At 35.7% G+C, this 19,457-nt stretch overlaps 1 protein-coding gene across 2 annotated transcripts in view; it reads right to left on the minus strand.

Annotated features, from left to right (window-relative positions):
- LOC132695884 (neuronal acetylcholine receptor subunit alpha-7-like) overlaps positions 1-19,457 on the minus strand; it is a 66,768-nt gene that overhangs the window by 24,506 nt on the left and 22,805 nt on the right. Inside the window, exons 1-3 of one of the 2 annotated variants that reach the window (XM_060660444.1) lie at positions 9,336-9,403; positions 5,307-5,446; positions 275-319 (exon numbers count right to left, since the gene is read on the minus strand). In XM_060660444.1, the coding sequence (XP_060516427.1) occupies positions 275-319; positions 5,307-5,446; positions 9,336-9,357 (207 nt within the window). In that variant the 5' untranslated portion in view covers positions 9,358-9,403. Of the gene's footprint in view, positions 1-274; positions 320-5,306; positions 5,447-9,335; positions 9,404-19,457 lie in introns of those variants that run through there. The other variant, XM_060660443.1, reaches the window with a different exon arrangement.

Raw genomic sequence — 19,457 nt, forward strand, 5'->3', positions numbered from 1 at the left:
CGTTTCTGTATAATTATGAGCTCATATTCTAATACAGTCCCTAAATGTATAGTATCTGCAAAATCTTTTCAAGGAAAATAAGAAGATCACATTGCTGTGTTCTAGATAGAATGGATCTAACAAATGAACAGTAAACTGGTCTAGCAGATTCGATTAAAAAATATTTCCTCACTACAAACTCTGAACTATTTACGCAGATAACACTGATTCTTCTAGTTAAATGATAAAATGATTGTGTGGAATTTATTGCCACAAACACACAAAAGCTACTTACCAATTTTAACCAAATATTTGTAATAAGCAGTTGATTCTTCTCATCCTGAAACAAAACATAAAAGTATTAAACTCAACTGAAAGTCACATCTATGGGGCGTGTAATTTTATAGCGGATATTACGAATTTTTGCATTTAATGAACGACTTAAGTCGATATTGCATATGCAAACCGTTCTTTATTATTATTGTTATTAAAAATTGAAGAATTTTCTTCAGAGAATGCGTTATATTGCTTTGAACTCTGACCTTTATGTCGCTTATTACAGGTAGCCTTTTTTTCAAGCGACGCATCGATAAAACTCACTGAAAACTCTTTTACTTTTTCGGTAATTGACGCGGAAGATCCTCGTGTATGTGACGATAAAAATTCATCCCTTTTCACATCCATCGGGAAGTCAACAAATAAATTGCCCAACGCCTGAGGATAATTCGAAAATCTAACGCGACGCATAATTAAACCAGAGTCGCGGCCAAATAGGTCAACTGTTTAGTCCACAATCTGTCCAAACTATTATAAACTTTTATAATATATTCCATAACAAAATTTGCTTTACCTGGGCGACGCTCAAACTATACACGTTACATGATTTTGCATATGCATACGATATTCTAACTCCAATTTATTTTAGTTTTATTATCTCTCAAACCCACCCCATTGAATACAAGGTGCCTAATAATTTATGAAGTCTTACTATTGGAGATATTGGAGATATTTTACACAGACCTTTTAATCCATCTTATCTTTCTCACTGAGTGTGTTACTTATTTTAGATATTCTTTTTACTTTCTTTGATATATTTTTTTCTACTTTGTTATATTTCTTGAAAATAATGTACATAAAACATTGATTTCTTCATTTGCCATACAATTCCTATTTAAAGTAGTTCACCAAAATGTCGAAGTTACCAGGTCAGTCAGTGGACATAATTTAAACAGCCATCACCGTTTTCTGGACAGATTCCATTTAATGAATTTGTAGAGGTAAGATAATAATTAAACTGCAAACTAAAACTTTAAACCGGAACCCACTGGAATGCACATTTTAATGAAACTTAATATTCGGAAAGTTTAATCTTTTATCTTAATTAGTTTGAGGTCGGAAGTTTGCTTAACTTACACTGCGGAAAATATGACCGGCGAAGGACAAATTTATCTCCGGATAGCCGTTTGTTAATTCGCCAAATTTAGCGTTGAATGGTTATTTAGAACGTGCCGCTTCATCGAGATTTTAGAAGAATAACACCTAACAAAATCAATGGTTTACGTTATTTTTAAATAATCAATTGGTGGGTTTCTATCATAGACAGTATATAAAATATGTGCAGCTGTGTATGGTAGAGCAAGTCAAATTTCTCCGAGTGGATAAAAAAAAATTAATAGGAAAAATTATATGTAAACTTTTTCTATTATCTTAACGCCACTATAAAGTAAGTTTTTGTAACGAAATCTTTGGACACCTTTCATAGGAATGTGGGTTGCATCCATTACGCCTCCTACATGAACATTTTTCAAAATTTAACACGTTTTAGTTTTAATGTATAGGGTGGGAGGACACTATCTTATCTCAGAAACTAATGGGTGTTTTTTTCTCGATGTATAGAACTTTAAGTTGGCATTGCTGTTCAAGATGGCGACCGATTTAACAGCTGTCAAGTGATTTATTCTCAGTTTGGTTTGGCAATTCATCATGAATAGACTTACGCCTGAACAACGCTTGCAAGAAGTACAATTTTATTTCGAAAATAATGGTTATGTGCGCAATACGTATCGCGCACTACGTCCATTTTATCGTCGACGAAATCGTCCATCAGAGCAGTTAATTCGATTACCCATGGAACGTTTTCGCACCACGTTTACTCTTATTGATAACTCGCATCCCCAGAGACGCCGTACGGTGCGTACAGAAGGAGCTATTGCTGCTGTAGAGCGTAGCATTGAGGAAGACCCGAATGAGTCCATCCGCCATCGAGCACAGGAATTGGATCTGTGTCCATCCACTTTATGGAAGATTTTGCGGAAGGATCTTGGTTTACGTGCTTACAAAATCCAACTCGTGCGAGAATTGAAGCCAAACGATCATCAAGTAAGGCGTAGGTACATTCGTCGAATGGGCCCAAAACAAGATTGCCGTTGTTCCCTATTTTCATAAGTGAATTTTGTTTAGCGATGAAGCGCACTTCTGGTTGAATGGCTACGTCAACAAACACAACTGCCGCATTTGGAGCGAAGCTAATCCTCAAGTGTATGTCGAAACACCGTTACATCCAGAAAAACTGACTGTTTGGTGCGCTTTATGTGCTGATGGAATCATTGGTCCGTACTTCATCAAAAACGATGATGGCCAGAACGTTACAGTCAATGGTGATCGGTATAGAGCTATGATTACTAACTCTTTCATTCCTGAATTGAATAACCATGATGTCTAGGAGATGTGGTTTCAACAAGACGACGCAACATGTCACACGGCTCGTGCCACAATCGATTTATTGAAAGACACGTTTGGTGACCGCCTAATTTCACGTTTTGGACCTGTGAATTAACACCGCTAGACTGCTTTCTGTGGGGCTATGTAAAGTCATTGGTCTATGCGGATAACCTTTGACTTGACCATTTGGAAGACAACATTCGCCGTGTTATTGCCGATATACGGCTACAAATGTTGGAAAAAGTCATCGAAAATTGGACATCGAGATTGGACTACATCCGCGCCAGCCGTGGCGGTCATATGCCAGAAATCATATTTAAAATGTAATGCCACAAGATTATCTTTCGGATAAATAAAATTCATGTCAATCGAATAATCCATCGTTGTTTTATTGCAACTTAAAGTTCTATATATCGAAAAAAAACCACCCTTATAAAAGATTGACCCATAAGTTATATACAAAAGTTAATTGAGGTATTACAAATCTTCTTTTTATTTGAATATTGTATATACAGGGTGTTTATCAACTTTTCTATTTTAAATGGAACACCTGGTATATTACCTCGTTCAGGTAGTTGCCATTAAAAAAGTTTTTGGCAGTTTTTTAATTTCATTTTTAATCTTATTTTTCGTATACCCTGTATTAATATGTATCGAAATTTCTTATGAAATCCGTTATTCGTGAAACAATAAATGCTTCCGAATGAAGAAATTGGCAGATATTTTGGCTACATCCCATATGGTTTCTGAGATAAGGTAGTGGCCGCCTGTACAATTTTAGTACGATGCATTAATTGGTTGAAAACCCAGTTAAAATTGCAATTGAATGTTTTACAATTTACTGGGTGACCAATTGATAGTAGTTGCCGGAAAGCCTTTGGGAAAAAAACTTTTGACTAAAACGACCATGAAAAATGCTGCAAATTATTTTTCTAGAATGAAATTTAAATCCTGTACAGGTAGCTAAAACGGACATCGTTATAAGGCTGGGACAAACTCGATTCTTTGGTATGACATTCCATTCTTTCTCTTTGTTTAAACAAATGGCCGACACAACAGTTTCCAATGCGAGTCAGGCACCGGGGGCAGCGCTGTCTATGCTGAGAAAGAGTAAGCTCTCCTCTTGGGACGCAATTCAAAAAATATATCAAAAAACCGTATTAGATATTTTTTCCGGGCATCTTCCAGTCTGGTTAAAAGTTATACTGACATACTTCCAAAATAAACTTCAAGTGCTTTGCTGTACCTTGAAACAGGTTGCACACACTTAATTTACCAAAGCAAAATCAGATATCTCCGATGAATAACACAAGGCACACCAAATTTAACTGGACATGTTAGATTAGAGAGGCGTGAGTGGTGGAGCAATCCATCTCAGAATGTTTTAAAACAATACTGTTTCAAGCAGATCTCAAGGTACATACTACAGGAATTTTTACTCAAGCTTTAAGAATTATCGCTCAATTAAGATTGAGTGACAACATTTTTCTGAAATTCTCCTATAAAGGCTGCGCCTACCTCATTGAATCCAGTCAGTTTGACTCCGTATGTAATCTAATCAATTTTTAAACAATTTATCGCAATTTAGCACAATGATCGCTGTACCGTGGAGTTTTCAAATGATGTTATTGTTACCACCACTTTAAAAAATTTGGATCCGCTTACTTCAAAACGTCTTGCTTCCCTCAATACAAACATATTAAAAACGAGATAAAAAACGAGTAAAAATAAAACCTCATATGCATGTATATTTGCATTTGTTTACTATTTTGTTTTTTCTTTTTCTTATAAACAATAAATAATTTAATTGAATTATTTCTTAAGGGAAAGTGATGGGGGTGCTAGAATTAAATGTTTATAAATTCAGAATGGCTGAACGCATTTAGTAAAACTTGGAGTTCTTGAAAATGGCTGAGCAGATCGCCTCTAGAAAGTACAAATAGAATTTATTTTAACAAAAACAAGATAACCAAATAAGTCTAACCGCTAGTGAAACCCGCAATTTCGATATATCTTTCCTAACTTATAATATCAGTAAAAAAAATTAAAACTTGATGTAATATTTTCAGTATACCAGCCATTACTAAATGATAATTTTCGTTCTTTTAGCAAAAGTATATATAAATTAATGACATTTATGTCAGAAAATGTTCTGACACCTCCCACCACTTTCCCTGCAAAATCTACCCTACAAAAAAGAATCGAATTTATCCAAACCTTAAACCGTGTCCATTTTACAAATTTAAAAATAATTTCCAGTCATAAGTTTTTTCAGCCTTTACGACCGACTCGTCCGAGTGGCCTTTTTAATTGGCCACCCGGTACCAATGATTATTATTCATTTGGTAATGAGGTCTTTGGCCAAGACGATTAACCAAAATAGTCGAATGCTTTGGAGAGTTCATTTAATTAAGTATTTAACAATTTTGCTTAATGATATGTAGCAGCATTTTTTCAACCTTAACCTTAACCTTCCCACACTTTGGGACTAATAAAAAATGTTTAATCCACACAATTTTACGCATAGGCATCGGGAATCGGAAAACAGTCTAAACTGAATATTTCACAAAAAGTTAAAAACAAATATACGATAAAAAAAAACTTACCACGTCAATAATTTGCATCAACGTAATACCAAAACTTAACTGGAGCGGATCTGACTCGTTAGCAACTGGGCGTTCTAGCACATTGTAATTATCTAGTAGTTTATGCAGAAGCTTTTTTTCGTAATAACCGGCCCAAGATTCTGAAAAAGAAAAGCGTGCATAAAACAGCCCGAAGGTGGAAATACACGAAGCAAAAATTAAAACGGAACAATCGAACTGTTCCACATTCATCTCAATAGAGTCTACGAAATACCAGGAAACTTTTCTCCTATTAAAACTGGAATGGAAATGTAACACGGGGGTCGCTACTCCTGGGAATGCACGATAAACACCACCCCTCCTTCTAAGGAGTCGACTGAGGTTACCGCAAAGCGTCGTAATATAATATTTCCTAGAACTGAATACTCGCATAATTCTAATTACAGATTTAATTAATTAAATTGACAGTGGATAACGAGGTAACATAATCTTGACGCTCCATCATCTATCTAAAATCTATACCGCGAAATCATCTCAACTCAAATTAATATCGATCGAGTTTAGCAAGAATTTCAGGAGAATTGAATAGGTCAAAGTTTTGATTTAACAAATGGACTTTATGTACGTCAAAATCTTGGTAAACCGTCATATCTCGCAGAAGTTACGTGCCCTAGTCTACGTTTTATTGCCAAAACATCGTCATACGTAGGCAGTAAATATTCTGTATGCCATACGCGACTGGGATGCAACAACGAGAAGACATTTACAAGATGTTATTTTTTTATTCAATTAACAAATTTAATTACGGTGAGTACACTTCTGCAAATTCTATTAAAAAACGCAAGAATTACAGACTGTAAAATGGATTTTCAGCTAATATGAACCCTAATTACGCTTCGATGTCACCTATATTTAATTAAATTTGAAATACATATTATTTTAAGTAGGTAAATCTCTAAACACTGGCCCCGAGATAAATAAATCCATAATTATCGACTGGAGTACGTCGTGTTTAAAGGATCTAAGAAAGAGTTGATTGGACTTCCATACCCTTTATTTTAAATTTTATCTCAACGTTTAAGTTAGCACTTTATTATCTTGATAATGTTTGGAGATACATGCCAACCATAACGTTGATATACGATATAAAATAAGAATGGAATAATGGAAATCCAAACAAATAGCTTCAGAATTGTTTACTAGATAATCTTTCTCACCACCACATATGGTCACTGACTGGAAAAAAAGAAAGTGGATCTTAAATGGATGTATCATTAAATTTAGTCTAGATCAGCAACTCGTTTACTATATATTTTTAAACTTAATTTTATGATCAATGATTCTTTATTTCATCCAAAAATAAGTTACATATATTTCGACCGGTGTAGAGGTTTTCTTAATTTAATATTTTATTAATACAGTTTTCTTAGACCTGAGATAGTGAAAATGTTATGAGTACCATATCGATTTGCGAGTCTGTGGTCGGCAACTTGTAATGACTTAACACATGCTTCACCCTATGCCAAAATACCGTAGTTTAAGATCGATTGTCCATAAATAATGTACTTTATGAAGTGTACAAAAATAAGCACACGTTAATTACCCCGTATACTATTGGCACCTAAACGAATATCGAATATGCATCAACTTTCAACAATAATTGTTATGCGTGCGTGTTATGGGGAAGATAAAAAAAATACTATATAGAAGTGGTCGATCAACAACCAAAGCACTGCTGAACGTCCTCTAGGGCTTTGCTAAAGGATGTATAGTATTTCGACACACTGCGATCTGTCCAAGGTCTTCGACTCCTTATCCCATACCCATGATTTTGCCACAAAAAAATGGGCTTATTGGATCAGAGATATTTCAAAACGTGTAATTGACAGTTACGTAAAATTTGGATATGTTTCTTATAATGACTCCTTGTCGGACATGAGTAGTATCAATCACAGGGTACAATATCAGGTCCTCTGTTATTTATTGTATAAACCAAAGTATCGTAAAAATTGTCCAATAAGCTACTTCTACTTCTAAAATTTCCGACATATTTTTAGTTTTATATCTGATAAATTAGTTTTCAATTTCCAAAAAGTAAAGCGGCCTGTTAAGGGTGTTCAGTAAGCAATAGATCAGGCAATTTTTTCTTTTAATAACAAACTTTGGTGTTTTGTGTCGAATTTTTATAGAGGACGGTGGTAACCGAAAGTCGATAAATAAATATTCGTTCGTGAACGAACAACCGGAAATCGCATCAAAGATCAATTTTCCGTGGTCTGCCGAATCGACCTTCAACTTGTTGTTTACGGATTCGCATTTATTGCTTTATCCTGACGTCAAATAAATAGACTGCAAAAGTTGGTGATGCATAAAATTTCACAAAACCGCGGAAAAATACATTTCAAATATTCAAAGCAGTCCGATAGACGCCGACGTGTCCTCGGCAATTAAAATGTCAAAAAATAATGGTCGGTTAATATTTTAAAAGCGATTTAGAATTTCGCTTAAATCGCCTTCATTAATTAGGCAATTTTTTTTTTCGCTACCAAATCATACGGAAAAATTGTCAGGCCGATTTTTCACTGGAAATATCGATGAAGACCGATTAAATTGGAGCCGCCATTTATTTAATGGTTTAAGTGGCGAACATTTGGGTGGGCGTACATGCATGGGTTGGAAAACAGTATCTGGCTTATTTACGGACTGTCTGATAAGGTTTAGATAGACACTAGCAAAACTTACTTACAATTTTGCGTGTTGTATTTGATATGGCAACACTATTCTCCAAAATATTTTTAAAATATTGACTATCATATCGCCATCTTAATACTCCACAAATTTTAACATAAGTCTTCTTATACAGAGAATTTTGAAAGAAAATTAATATTATAAAAACAGATTTCTGTATATTTTTTCACATTTTTAGATTGGAACGAACAACTTCAATTGTTTTCAAAGAAATTCTTTTTTTTCGAAACGCAATGTTTTTTATTTGGAGTGAAAAAAATACAAGAAACAAAAAACTTTTTAAACCAACCTGACCATCAAAATTTGATAAGTTATTCTTTAAATTTGGTATGTAGAAAATCATCACAATCACTCCCTTAAATTTGTTGCATTTGTTTTGAAACACCTTGTATTTAACCAGTCATAACTGCGATTTAAATAGCCTATTCTTAATAAATTGACTGCAGTTATTTTCCCAAATTAATTTACAAAATTCACTCGCCAACAACAATTATTTTATTAATTAATATGCTGGCCCGTAATATCGATTAACGTGGATGAGTCTGAATATTTCGCCTCGTTTCAGCGTAAATACGACGAAAAAATATGTATGTAGCCGGAAATATCAAAAATTAAATCTCCCGGTAATGAAACGTAATTTAATTCTCGAAATTGATTTTATAAACAATTTGATTGCTTTAAGAGTTAAACGTCAATGACTTTTAATTTTTGCCGATTATTATAGAACATGAAATATTAGGAACGTGTATGAAATATTTGGGAATAACAGGTCCGTATTCGCAAAATAATGATTTTGGACAATGACTTGATTGGTGGGAATGAAGTAACTAGAAAAAAATGGGCGCGAATGAAAAGTTTTCGAGCATAAGCTCGTCGTATTTTCCAACATTTCAAGCTAATTTAGTATTACTAGAGGAAAGGTGAACGTCACTAAGAAATCGCATCAGATATTTATAAGTAGGTTCGTTTTTGTTCTTATTTTATTAGAAGAATCTTTTTTGAAAAGATATTTTACTTCATCTGCCGGAGCAATTATATTTAAAATTAACATTGAATTAACATTGAATCGTTGTTATTTTACACTTAAACAAAAATCAGATATCGCTTGAAAATACGCATATTTATAAATGAAAAGGCAGAAAAACAAGACGTTCTGATGTTTGTCGCGAAAGCTCATTTCAGTCGTACGGAGTTAAATCATTTGTTCCGCCATATTATCGAGATGGGGCTTGAATAGAACACATTGCAAACCGAAACTGCATAAGAGTTTCCTCGTAAATTGAGATGTAATTGTAAACTTACGACAACTAGAGAATTTCGCCATGTTCGGCTATGTTGCTGCGGGAGAATATAGAATGGCTGCAGGCAATTATAATCTCATCCGACTGTGAGTTAATCAGCCACACAATTGTTTGTTGCCAATCAGATTTGTGTCTCCCACCTGCTATTTAAGTTATCGCGTGTTAAACAATAAACATGTGAGAACAAAAACCCCGGTCAAGTCACGCCTCTGTTGTGTACCGAAGAGACATATTTAACTGGCTGTGGTTTGCTTAATTGCTTTATATGGACGACGCCTAATTGAATGGCTAATTGTACGACCCACTGCTCTGCGTCATTTGATCAAATACGGCTGCTTTCATCGGGATTTATATCATATCCTAACATGAATGATAACAACACAATCAACGACAAAGGCTTATTGTTATACCGCGAGGTCCATACCGTAGCAATAAAATCGCAAAATTGATCTAGTGCCAGGGCAATAAAACAAAGATTCGAAAAAAAAATGACCAAAATTTCCAAAAAAAATTAATTGGTAGCAGGTGGTACTAATATATGGGCTTTGAAATTATTTAGTCAGAATGTAATACAAAACTAACTTTGCCGTCATTTACTGATAATTCAAAATATTAAAAAAAAGCACAAAAAATGCATCATATTTTAAGCATTTTTTTTGTTGAAGCGTGAAGCATTGATTTTAAATATTATAACAGTCTCTATTCCTTTAGACACAATAAAATAAGCAGGATGTTATTATTTGGAGTGACATCCTAAAGCAAACAATCAGTCCCAGATGCACAATCCTAATTATATATACATTTATTAAAATGAATTAATATTGAATAAATATATAGTAGGTATGTCATAAAGTACCATACCACCATACGAAGCGAAGCAAGAAGAAAGACAGAACAAACAAAAAGTTGTATATATATATATATATATATATATATATATATATATATATATATATATATATATATATATATATATATATATATATATATATATATATACACAAAACAGTAGTCGTGACCGGCTAGTTGAACAACAAATTTTAGTTAATTGGGGTATCGGTCCTGATGAGGGCTCAAATAAAAGGCTTTTGTGCTACACCAAGCTTTCGAAAATGTTTATTTTCTTCTTCAGGGGTGCTACAGTGCCATTATAGGCCAACACCGAGCTTTTATTGATTGGAAAAACCCCATTCCTGTAAAATACACAAAACAGTAGTCGTGACCGGCTAGTTGAACAACAAATTTTAGTTAATTGGGGTATCGGTCCTGATGAGGGCTCAAATAAAAGGCTTTTGTGCTACACCAAGCTTTCGAAAATGTTTATTTTCTTCTTCAGGGGTGCTACAGTGCCATTATAGGCCAACACCGAGCTTTTATTGATTGGAAAAACCCCATTCCTGTAAAATACACAAAACAGTAGTCGTGACCGGCTAGTTGAACAACAAATTTTAGTTAATTGGGGTATCGGTCCTGATGAGGGCTCAAATAAAAGGCTTTTGTGCTACACCAAGCTTTCGAAAATGTTTATTTTCTTCTTCAGGGGTGCTACAGTGCCATTATAGGCCAACACCGAGCTTTTATTGATTGGAAAAACCCCATTCCTGTAAAATACACAAAACAGTAGTCGTGACCGGCTAGTTGAACAACAAATTTTAGTTAATTGGGGTATCGGTCCTGATGAGGGCTCAAATAAAAGGCTTTTGTGCTACACCAAGCTTTCGAAAATGTTTATTTTCTTCTTCAGGGGTGCTACAGTGCCATTATAGGCCAACACCGAGCTTTTATTGATTGGAAAAACCCCATTCCTGTAAAATACACAAAACAGTAGTCGTGACCGGCTAGTTGAACAACAAATTTTAGTTAATTGGGGTATCGGTCCTGATGAGGGCTCAAATAAAAGGCTTTTGTGCTACACCAAGCTTTCGAAAATGTTTATTTTCTTCTTCAGGGGTGCTACAGTGCCATTATAGGCCAACACCGAGCTTTTATTGATTGGAAAAACCCCATTCCTGTAAAATACACAAAACAGTAGTCGTGACCGGCTAGTTGAACAACAAATTTTAGTTAATTGGGGTATCGGTCCTGATGAGGGCTCAAATAAAAGGCTTTTGTGCTACACCAAGCTTTCGAAAATGTTTATTTTCTTCTTCAGGGGTGCTACAGTGCCATTATAGGCCAACACCGAGCTTTTATTGATTGGAAAAACCCCATTCCTGTAAAATACACAAAACAGTAGTCGTGACCGGCTAGTTGAACAACAAATTTTAGTTAATTGGGGTATCGGTCCTGATGAGGGCTCAAATAAAAGGCTTTTGTGCTACACCAAGCTTTCGAAAATGTTTATTTTCTTCTTCAGGGGTGCTACAGTGCCATTATAGGCCAACACCGAGCTTTTATTGATTGGAAAAACCCCATTCCTGTAAAATACACAAAACAGTAGTCGTGACCGGCTAGTTGAACAACAAATTTTAGTTAATTGGGGTATCGGTCCTGATGAGGGCTCAAATAAAAGGCTTTTGTGCTACACCAAGCTTTCGAAAATGTTTATTTTCTTCTTCAGGGGTGCTACAGTGCCATTATAGGCCAACACCGAGCTTTTATTGATTGGAAAAACCCCATTCCTGTAAAATACACAAAACAGTAGTCGTGACCGGCTAGTTGAACAACAAATTTTAGTTAATTGGGGTATCGGTCCTGATGAGGGCTCAAATAAAAGGCTTTTGTGCTACACCAAGCTTTCGAAAATGTTTATTTTCTTCTTCAGGGGTGCTACAGTGCCATTATAGGCCAACACCGAGCTTTTATTGATTGGAAAAACCCCATTCCTGTAAACTACACAAAACAGTAGTCGTGACCGGCTAGTTGAACAACAAATTTTAGTTAATTGGGGTATCGGTCCTGATGAGGGCTCAAATAAAAGGCTTTTGTGCTACACCAAGCTTTCGAAAATGTTTATTTTCTTCTTCAGGGGTGCTACAGTGCCATTATAGGCCAACACCGAGCTTTTATTGATTGGAAAAACCCCATTCCTGTAAAATACACAAAACAGTAGTCGTGACCGGCTAGTTGAACAATAAATTTTAGTTAATTGGGGTATCGGTCCTGATGAGGGCTCAAATAAAAGGCTTTTGTGCTACACCAAGCTTTCGAAAATGTTTATTTTCTTCTTCAGGGGTGCTACAGTGCCATTATAGGCCAACACCGAGCTTTTATTGATTGGAAAAACCCCATTCCTGTAAAATACACAAAACAGTAGTCGTGACCGGCTAGTTGAACAACAAATTTTAGTTAATTGGGGTATCGGTCCTGATGAGGGCTCAAATAAAAGGCTTTTGTGCTACACCAAGCTTTCGAAAATGTTTATTTTCTTCTTCAGGGGTGCTACAGTGCCATTATAGGCCAACACCGAGCTTTTATTGATTGGAAAAACCCCATTCCTGTAAAATACACAAAACAGTAGTCGTGACCGGCTAGTTGAACAACAAATTTTAGTTAATTGGGGTATCGGTCCTGATGAGGGCTCAAATAAAAGGCTTTTGTGCTACACCAAGCTTTCGAAAATGTTTATTTTCTTCTTCAGGGGTGCTACAGTGCCATTATAGGCCAACACCGAGCTTTTATTGATTGGAAAAACCCCATTCCTGTAAAATACACAAAACAGTAGTCGTGACCGGCTAGTTGAACAACAAATTTTAGTTAATTGGGGTATCGGTCCTGATGAGGGCTCAAATAAAAGGCTTTTGTGCTACACCAAGCTTTCGAAAATGTTTATTTTCTTCTTCAGGGGTGCTACAGTGCCATTATAGGCCAACACCGAGCTTTTATTGATTGGAAAAACCCCATTCCTGTAAAATACACAAAACAGTAGTCGTGACCGGCTAGTTGAACAACAAATTTTAGTTAATTGGGGTATCGGTCCTGATGAGGGCTCAAATAAAAGGCTTTTGTGCTACACCAAGCTTTCGAAAATGTTTATTTTCTTCTTCAGGGGTGCTACAGTGCCATTATAGGCCAACACCGAGCTTTTATTGATTGGAAAAACCCCATTCCTGTAAAATACACAAAACAGTAGTCGTGACCGGCTAGTTGAACAACAAATTTTAGTTAATTGGGGTATCGGTCCTGATGAGGGCTCAAATAAAAGGCTTTTGTGCTACACCAAGCTTTCGAAAATGTTTATTTTCTTCTTCAGGGGTGCTACAGTGCCATTATAGGCCAACACCGAGCTTTTATTGATTGGAAAAACCCCATTCCTGTAAAATACACAAAACAGTAGTCGTGACCGGCTAGTTGAACAACAAATTTTAGTTAATTGGGGTATCGGTCCTGATGAGGGCTCAAATAAAAGGCTTTTGTGCTACACCAAGCTTTCGAAAATGTTTATTTTCTTCTTCAGGGGTGCTACAGTGCCATTATAGGCCAACACCGAGCTTTTATTGATTGGAAAAACCCCATTCCTGTAAAATACACAAAACAGTAGTCGTGACCGGCTAGTTGAACAACAAATTTTAGTTAATTGGGGTATCGGTCCTGATGAGGGCTCAAATAAAAGGCTTTTGTGCTACACCAAGCTTTCGAAAATGTTTATTTTCTTCTTCAGGGGTGCTACAGTGCCATTATAGGCCAACACCGAGCTTTTATTGATTGGAAAAACCCCATTCCTGTAAAATACACAAAACAGTAGTCGTGACCGGCTAGTTGAACAACAAATTTTAGTTAATTGGGGTATCGGTCCTGATGAGGGCTTGGTGTAGCACAAAAGCCTTTTATTTGAGCCCTCATCAGGACCGATACCCCAATTAACTAAAATTTGTTGTTCAACTAGCCGGTCACGACTACTGTTTTGTGTATTTTACAGGAATGGGGTTTTTCCAATCAATAAAAGCTCGGTGTTGGCCTATAATGGCACTGTAGCACCCCTGAAGAAGAAAATAAACATTTTCGAAAGCTTGGTGTAGCACAAAAGCCTTTTATTTGAGCCCTCATCAGGACCGATACCCCAATTAACTAAAATTTGTTGTTCAACTAGCCGGTCACGACTACTGTTTTGTGTATTTTACAGGAATGGGGTTTTTCCAATCAATAAAAGCTCGGTGTTGGCCTATAATGGCACTGTAGCACCCCTGAAGAAGAAAATAAACATTTTCGAAAGCTTGGTGTAGCACAAAAGCCTTTTATTTGAGCCCTCATCAGGACCGATACCCCAATTAACTAAAATTTGTTGTTCAACTAGCCGGTCACGACTACTGTTTTGTGTATTTTACAGGAATGGGGTTTTTCCAATCAATAAAAGCTCGGTGTTGGCCTATAATGGCACTGTAGCACCCCTGAAGAAGAAAATAAACATTTTCGAAAGCTTGGTGTAGCACAAAAGCCTTTTATTTGAGCCCTCATCAGGACCGATACCCCAATTAACTAAAATTTGTTGTTCAACTAGCCGGTCACGACTACTGTTTTGTGTATTTTACAGGAATGGGGTTTTTCCAATCAATAAAAGCTCGGTGTTGGCCTATAATGGCACTGTAGCACCCCTGAAGAAGAAAATAAACATTTTCGAAAGCTTGGTGTAGCACAAAAGCCTTTTATTTGAGCCCTCATCAGGACCGATACCCCAATTAACTAAAATTTGTTGTTCAACTAGCCGGTCACGACTACTGTTTTGTGTATTTTACAGGAATGGGGTTTTTCCAATCAATAAAAGCTCGGTGTTGGCCTATAATGGCACTGTAGCACCCCTGAAGAAGAAAATAAACATTTTCGAAAGCTTGGTGTAGCACAAAAGCCTTTTATTTGAGCCCTCATCAGGACCGATACCCCAATTAACTAAAATTTGTTGTTCAACTAGCCGGTCACGACTACTGTTTTGTGTATTTTACAGGAATGGGGTTTTTCCAATCAATAAAAGCTCGGTGTTGGCCTATAATGGCACTGTAGCACCCCTGAAGAAGAAAATAAACATTTTCGAAAGCTTGGTGTAGCACAAAAGCCTTTTATTTGAGCCCTCATCAGGACCGATACCCCAATTAACTAAAATTTGTTGTTCAACTAGCCGGTCACGACTACTGTTTTGTGTATTTTACAGGAATGGGGTTTTTCCAATCAATAAAAGCTCGGTGTTGGCCTATAATGGCACTGTAGCACCCCTGAAGAAGAAAATAAACATTTTCGAAAGCTTGGTGTAGCACAAAAGCCTTTTATTTGAGCCCTCATCAGGACCGATACCCCAATTAACTAAAATTTGTTGTTCAACTAGCCGGTCACGACTACTGTTTTGTGTATTTTACAGGAATGGGGTTTTTCCAATCAATAAAAGCTCGGTGTTGGCCTATAATGGCACTGTAGCACCCCTGAAGAAGAAAATAAACATTTTCGAAAGCTTGGTGTAGCACAAAAGCCTTTTATTTGAGCCCTCATCAGGACCGATACCCCAATTAACTAAAATTTGTTGTTCAACTAGCCGGTCACGACTACTGTTTTGTGTATTTTACAGGAATGGGGTTTTTCCAATCAATAAAAGCTCGGTGTTGGCCTATAATGGCACTGTAGCACCCCTGAAGAAGAAAATAAACATTTTCGAAAGCTTGGTGTAGCACAAAAGCCTTTTATTTGAGCCCTCATCAGGACCGATACCCCAATTAACTAAAATTTGTTGTTCAACTAGCCGGTCACGACTACTGTTTTGTGTATTTTACAGGAATGGGGTTTTTCCAATCAATAAAAGCTCGGTGTTGGCCTATAATGGCACTGTAGCACCCCTGAAGAAGAAAATAAACATTTTCGAAAGCTTGGTGTAGCACAAAAGCCTTTTATTTGAGCCCTCATCAGGACCGATACCCCAATTAACTAAAATTTGTTGTTCAACTAGCCGGTCACGACTACTGTTTTGTGTATTTTACAGGAATGGGGTTTTTCCAATCAATAAAAGCTCGGTGTTGGCCTATAATGGCACTGTAGCACCCCTGAAGAAGAAAATAAACATTTTCGAAAGCTTGGTGTAGCACAAAAGCCTTTTATTTGAGCCCTCATCAGGACCGATACCCCAATTAACTAAAATTTGTTGTTCAACTAGCCGGTCACGACTACTGTTTTGTGTATTTTACAGGAATGGGGTTTTTCCAATCAATAAAAGCTCGGTGTTGGCCTATAATGGCACTGTAGCACCCCTGAAGAAGAAAATAAACATTTTCGAAAGCTTGGTGTAGCACAAAAGCCTTTTATTTGAGCCCTCATCAGGACCGATACCCCAATTAACTAAAATTTGTTGTTCAACTAGCCGGTCACGACTACTGTTTTGTGTATTTTACAGGAATGGGGTTTTTCCAATCAATAAAAGCTCGGTGTTGGCCTATAATGGCACTGTAGCACCCCTGAAGAAGAAAATAAACATTTTCGAAAGCTTGGTGTAGCACAAAAGCCTTTTATTTGAGCCCTCATCAGGACCGATACCCCAATTAACTAAAATTTGTTGTTCAACTAGCCGGTCACGACTACTGTTTTGTGTATTTTACAGGAATGGGGTTTTTCCAATCAATAAAAGCTCGGTGTTGGCCTATAATGGCACTGTAGCACCCCTGAAGAAGAAAATAAACATTTTCGAAAGCTTGGTGTAGCACAAAAGCCTTTTATTTGAGCCCTCATCAGGACCGATACCCCAATTAACTAAAATTTGTTGTTCAACTAGCCGGTCACGACTACTGTTTTGTGTATTTTACAGGAATGGGGTTTTTCCAATCAATAAAAGCTCGGTGTTGGCCTATAATGGCACTGTAGCACCCCTGAAGAAGAAAATAAACATTTTCGAAAGCTTGGTGTAGCACAAAAGCCTTTTATTTGAGCCCTCATCAGGACCGATACCCCAATTAACTAAAATTTGTTATATATATATATATATATATATATATATATATATATATATATATATATATATATATATATATATATATATATATATATATATATATATATATATATATATATATATATATATATATATATATATATATATATATATATATATTGCAATAAATGTTCAAGAATACGTAGTTAATGAGGTGACTGAACTAAGTTGAAAAGTTTATTGATGATGGCGTCGTATCTAAGCAACTTTAAAATTATGCTTGAAATAGCGAACAGTGCCTTAACTAATGAGTGTCTGAGCTACGAGTGAGTGTCTCAGATAAAATATTGGCCTTTGGAGACTGATTATTTTTGTAGTTAAACTTCTGAACATTATAAGAGAATCTGATACAGGCATTATGAAGATTGATTTTGTCATTCATGCCATCAATAATTGGAAGTTTTAGTTTTAGTTTTAACTTAATGGCGATGTTTAACTCTGTATGATCTTTTATATAACATATTAACACAAATAACGTGATTTAAATAATGTTTTGGTCCAAAGATGGGTCCCAGGTCCTAAGAAATGTTTGCTCATTTGACATTTCCAAAGGCGCGAGAGTAACCGAGAGAAAAATGATTAAAGTTCCAGGTAATAAAGAACTGTTAAAGAACAAAATAAAAAACGTCATAATCTAACGGTAACAGAAGCTTCTTAAACTTTTCCGAGAATAAATGGTTCAAAGTTAGTTGAAATTTCTTCTATAAAAATATTTGCTCCGATAAAATTTGGGCTCAGTGATGCTTAAAAAATGGAGCATTATTGTAATTTAATAAAAACCATCTAGGGGTGATAAATGGTAAAAGTTTTACTTCGCATCGTGTAATTTGGGGGTAAGTCAGCAAAAACGCCTTCAACTGCCTTTCACCGTGAATTATGATGGGAATCCCGTGTTGCATATCATCGACAGAAAAATGAGCAACCCTTATGGCGAAGAAAACACACCCTAACCGCGTTTACAAAAAATGTTTATTATTGATTAATTGTTATAAAGCAACGTGCTAGTTGATGGGAAAATTCGGAAAACGAATTGCCGACGAATGTTATTTTGATTTACCAGAAAACTATGGATTACTCTTCAGGGGGAATTTTATCCCAGCAGGTTTAATACCCCGATTAACATGTTAGCTTTGAAAGTTTGGAAACATGCGTAAGCCCCTACGGCTTACAGCAAATTGATCGAGTCACTCAAAATTAACCAAAATTAAGTGTTGGAATTTGAAGGGTACGCGTGACTTTAGTAAACCGGATTGGGAATATGTCTTCGGACAACCATCCGAAGAAGAAATCTAAACGAATCACCCAAATCGAGAAAACAAATATTGTACTCTATTCGAAAATTTGCGATAATAAAAAATATATTTGAATCAAGATTTCCAAAATCGCGGGGAAAACTTTTTATGTGCCGAAATAAGCAACCAGATCGAAATCTGTTTTTCACGATTGAACGCAACCTGTCTATATGCTAATTGAAGCCAGCTCTTCTGATGAGGATTAAATTCGAAAACAGTTAAAAATTTGCTTGAAATTTGCGAAAAAAATAGTATCTAGTTTTAAAAATTTTAAAATCATTTAGACTTTGTTTTGTAGATATGGACGTCCGAAAACGGCCCACAGCCTATGTTTGCCGGTTTCGAGTGTCCACCAGGGTATAAATAGTTCAGATTCTGATCGACACTAAATAATTGAGGCAAAAATTAATTATTTAGAACATATTACGAGTCGGAACATCGTTAATGGTCCGGAATTTATATATGTATTTATGTATATTGGGGGCGATTATCTATCCCAGTCAAAATGCAAATGTCGGCCGTTACTAGGTGCTCTGAAGTTTCGAACTACATGTACCGTATCTGGGGGTTTAACTTAGATTTTCTAAACAGAAATTCATCTCGCGACATACACTCGTACTCATCTTACGAATAAGGAAATCTTTTTACTTATATTTTTAATACAAAATAATCTCTGCCACATTTCATTTTATTTATTTTTTTAAATATAATTAAATATAAATTAATAATATATAATAATAATAAACTCAAAAATATGTATTTAAAACTTCATTAGTACCAAAAAAATTTTATTTCAATTTTAATTTTCCTTTACCAAAACAAATTAATTATATATAAAAACATTATATTCAACAGTTTAGTCACGAGTGGAGCGCAGCGGAGCGAGTGTCTAAAAAAATATACCAAACATCTTACGAATAAGGAAATCTTTTTA

This window comes from Cylas formicarius, unplaced genomic scaffold, assembly GCF_029955315.1.
Source record: "Cylas formicarius isolate icCylForm1 unplaced genomic scaffold, icCylForm1.1 PGA_scaffold_12__32_contigs__length_19106922, whole genome shotgun sequence".
NCBI lineage: Eukaryota > Metazoa > Arthropoda > Insecta > Coleoptera > Brentidae > Cylas > Cylas formicarius.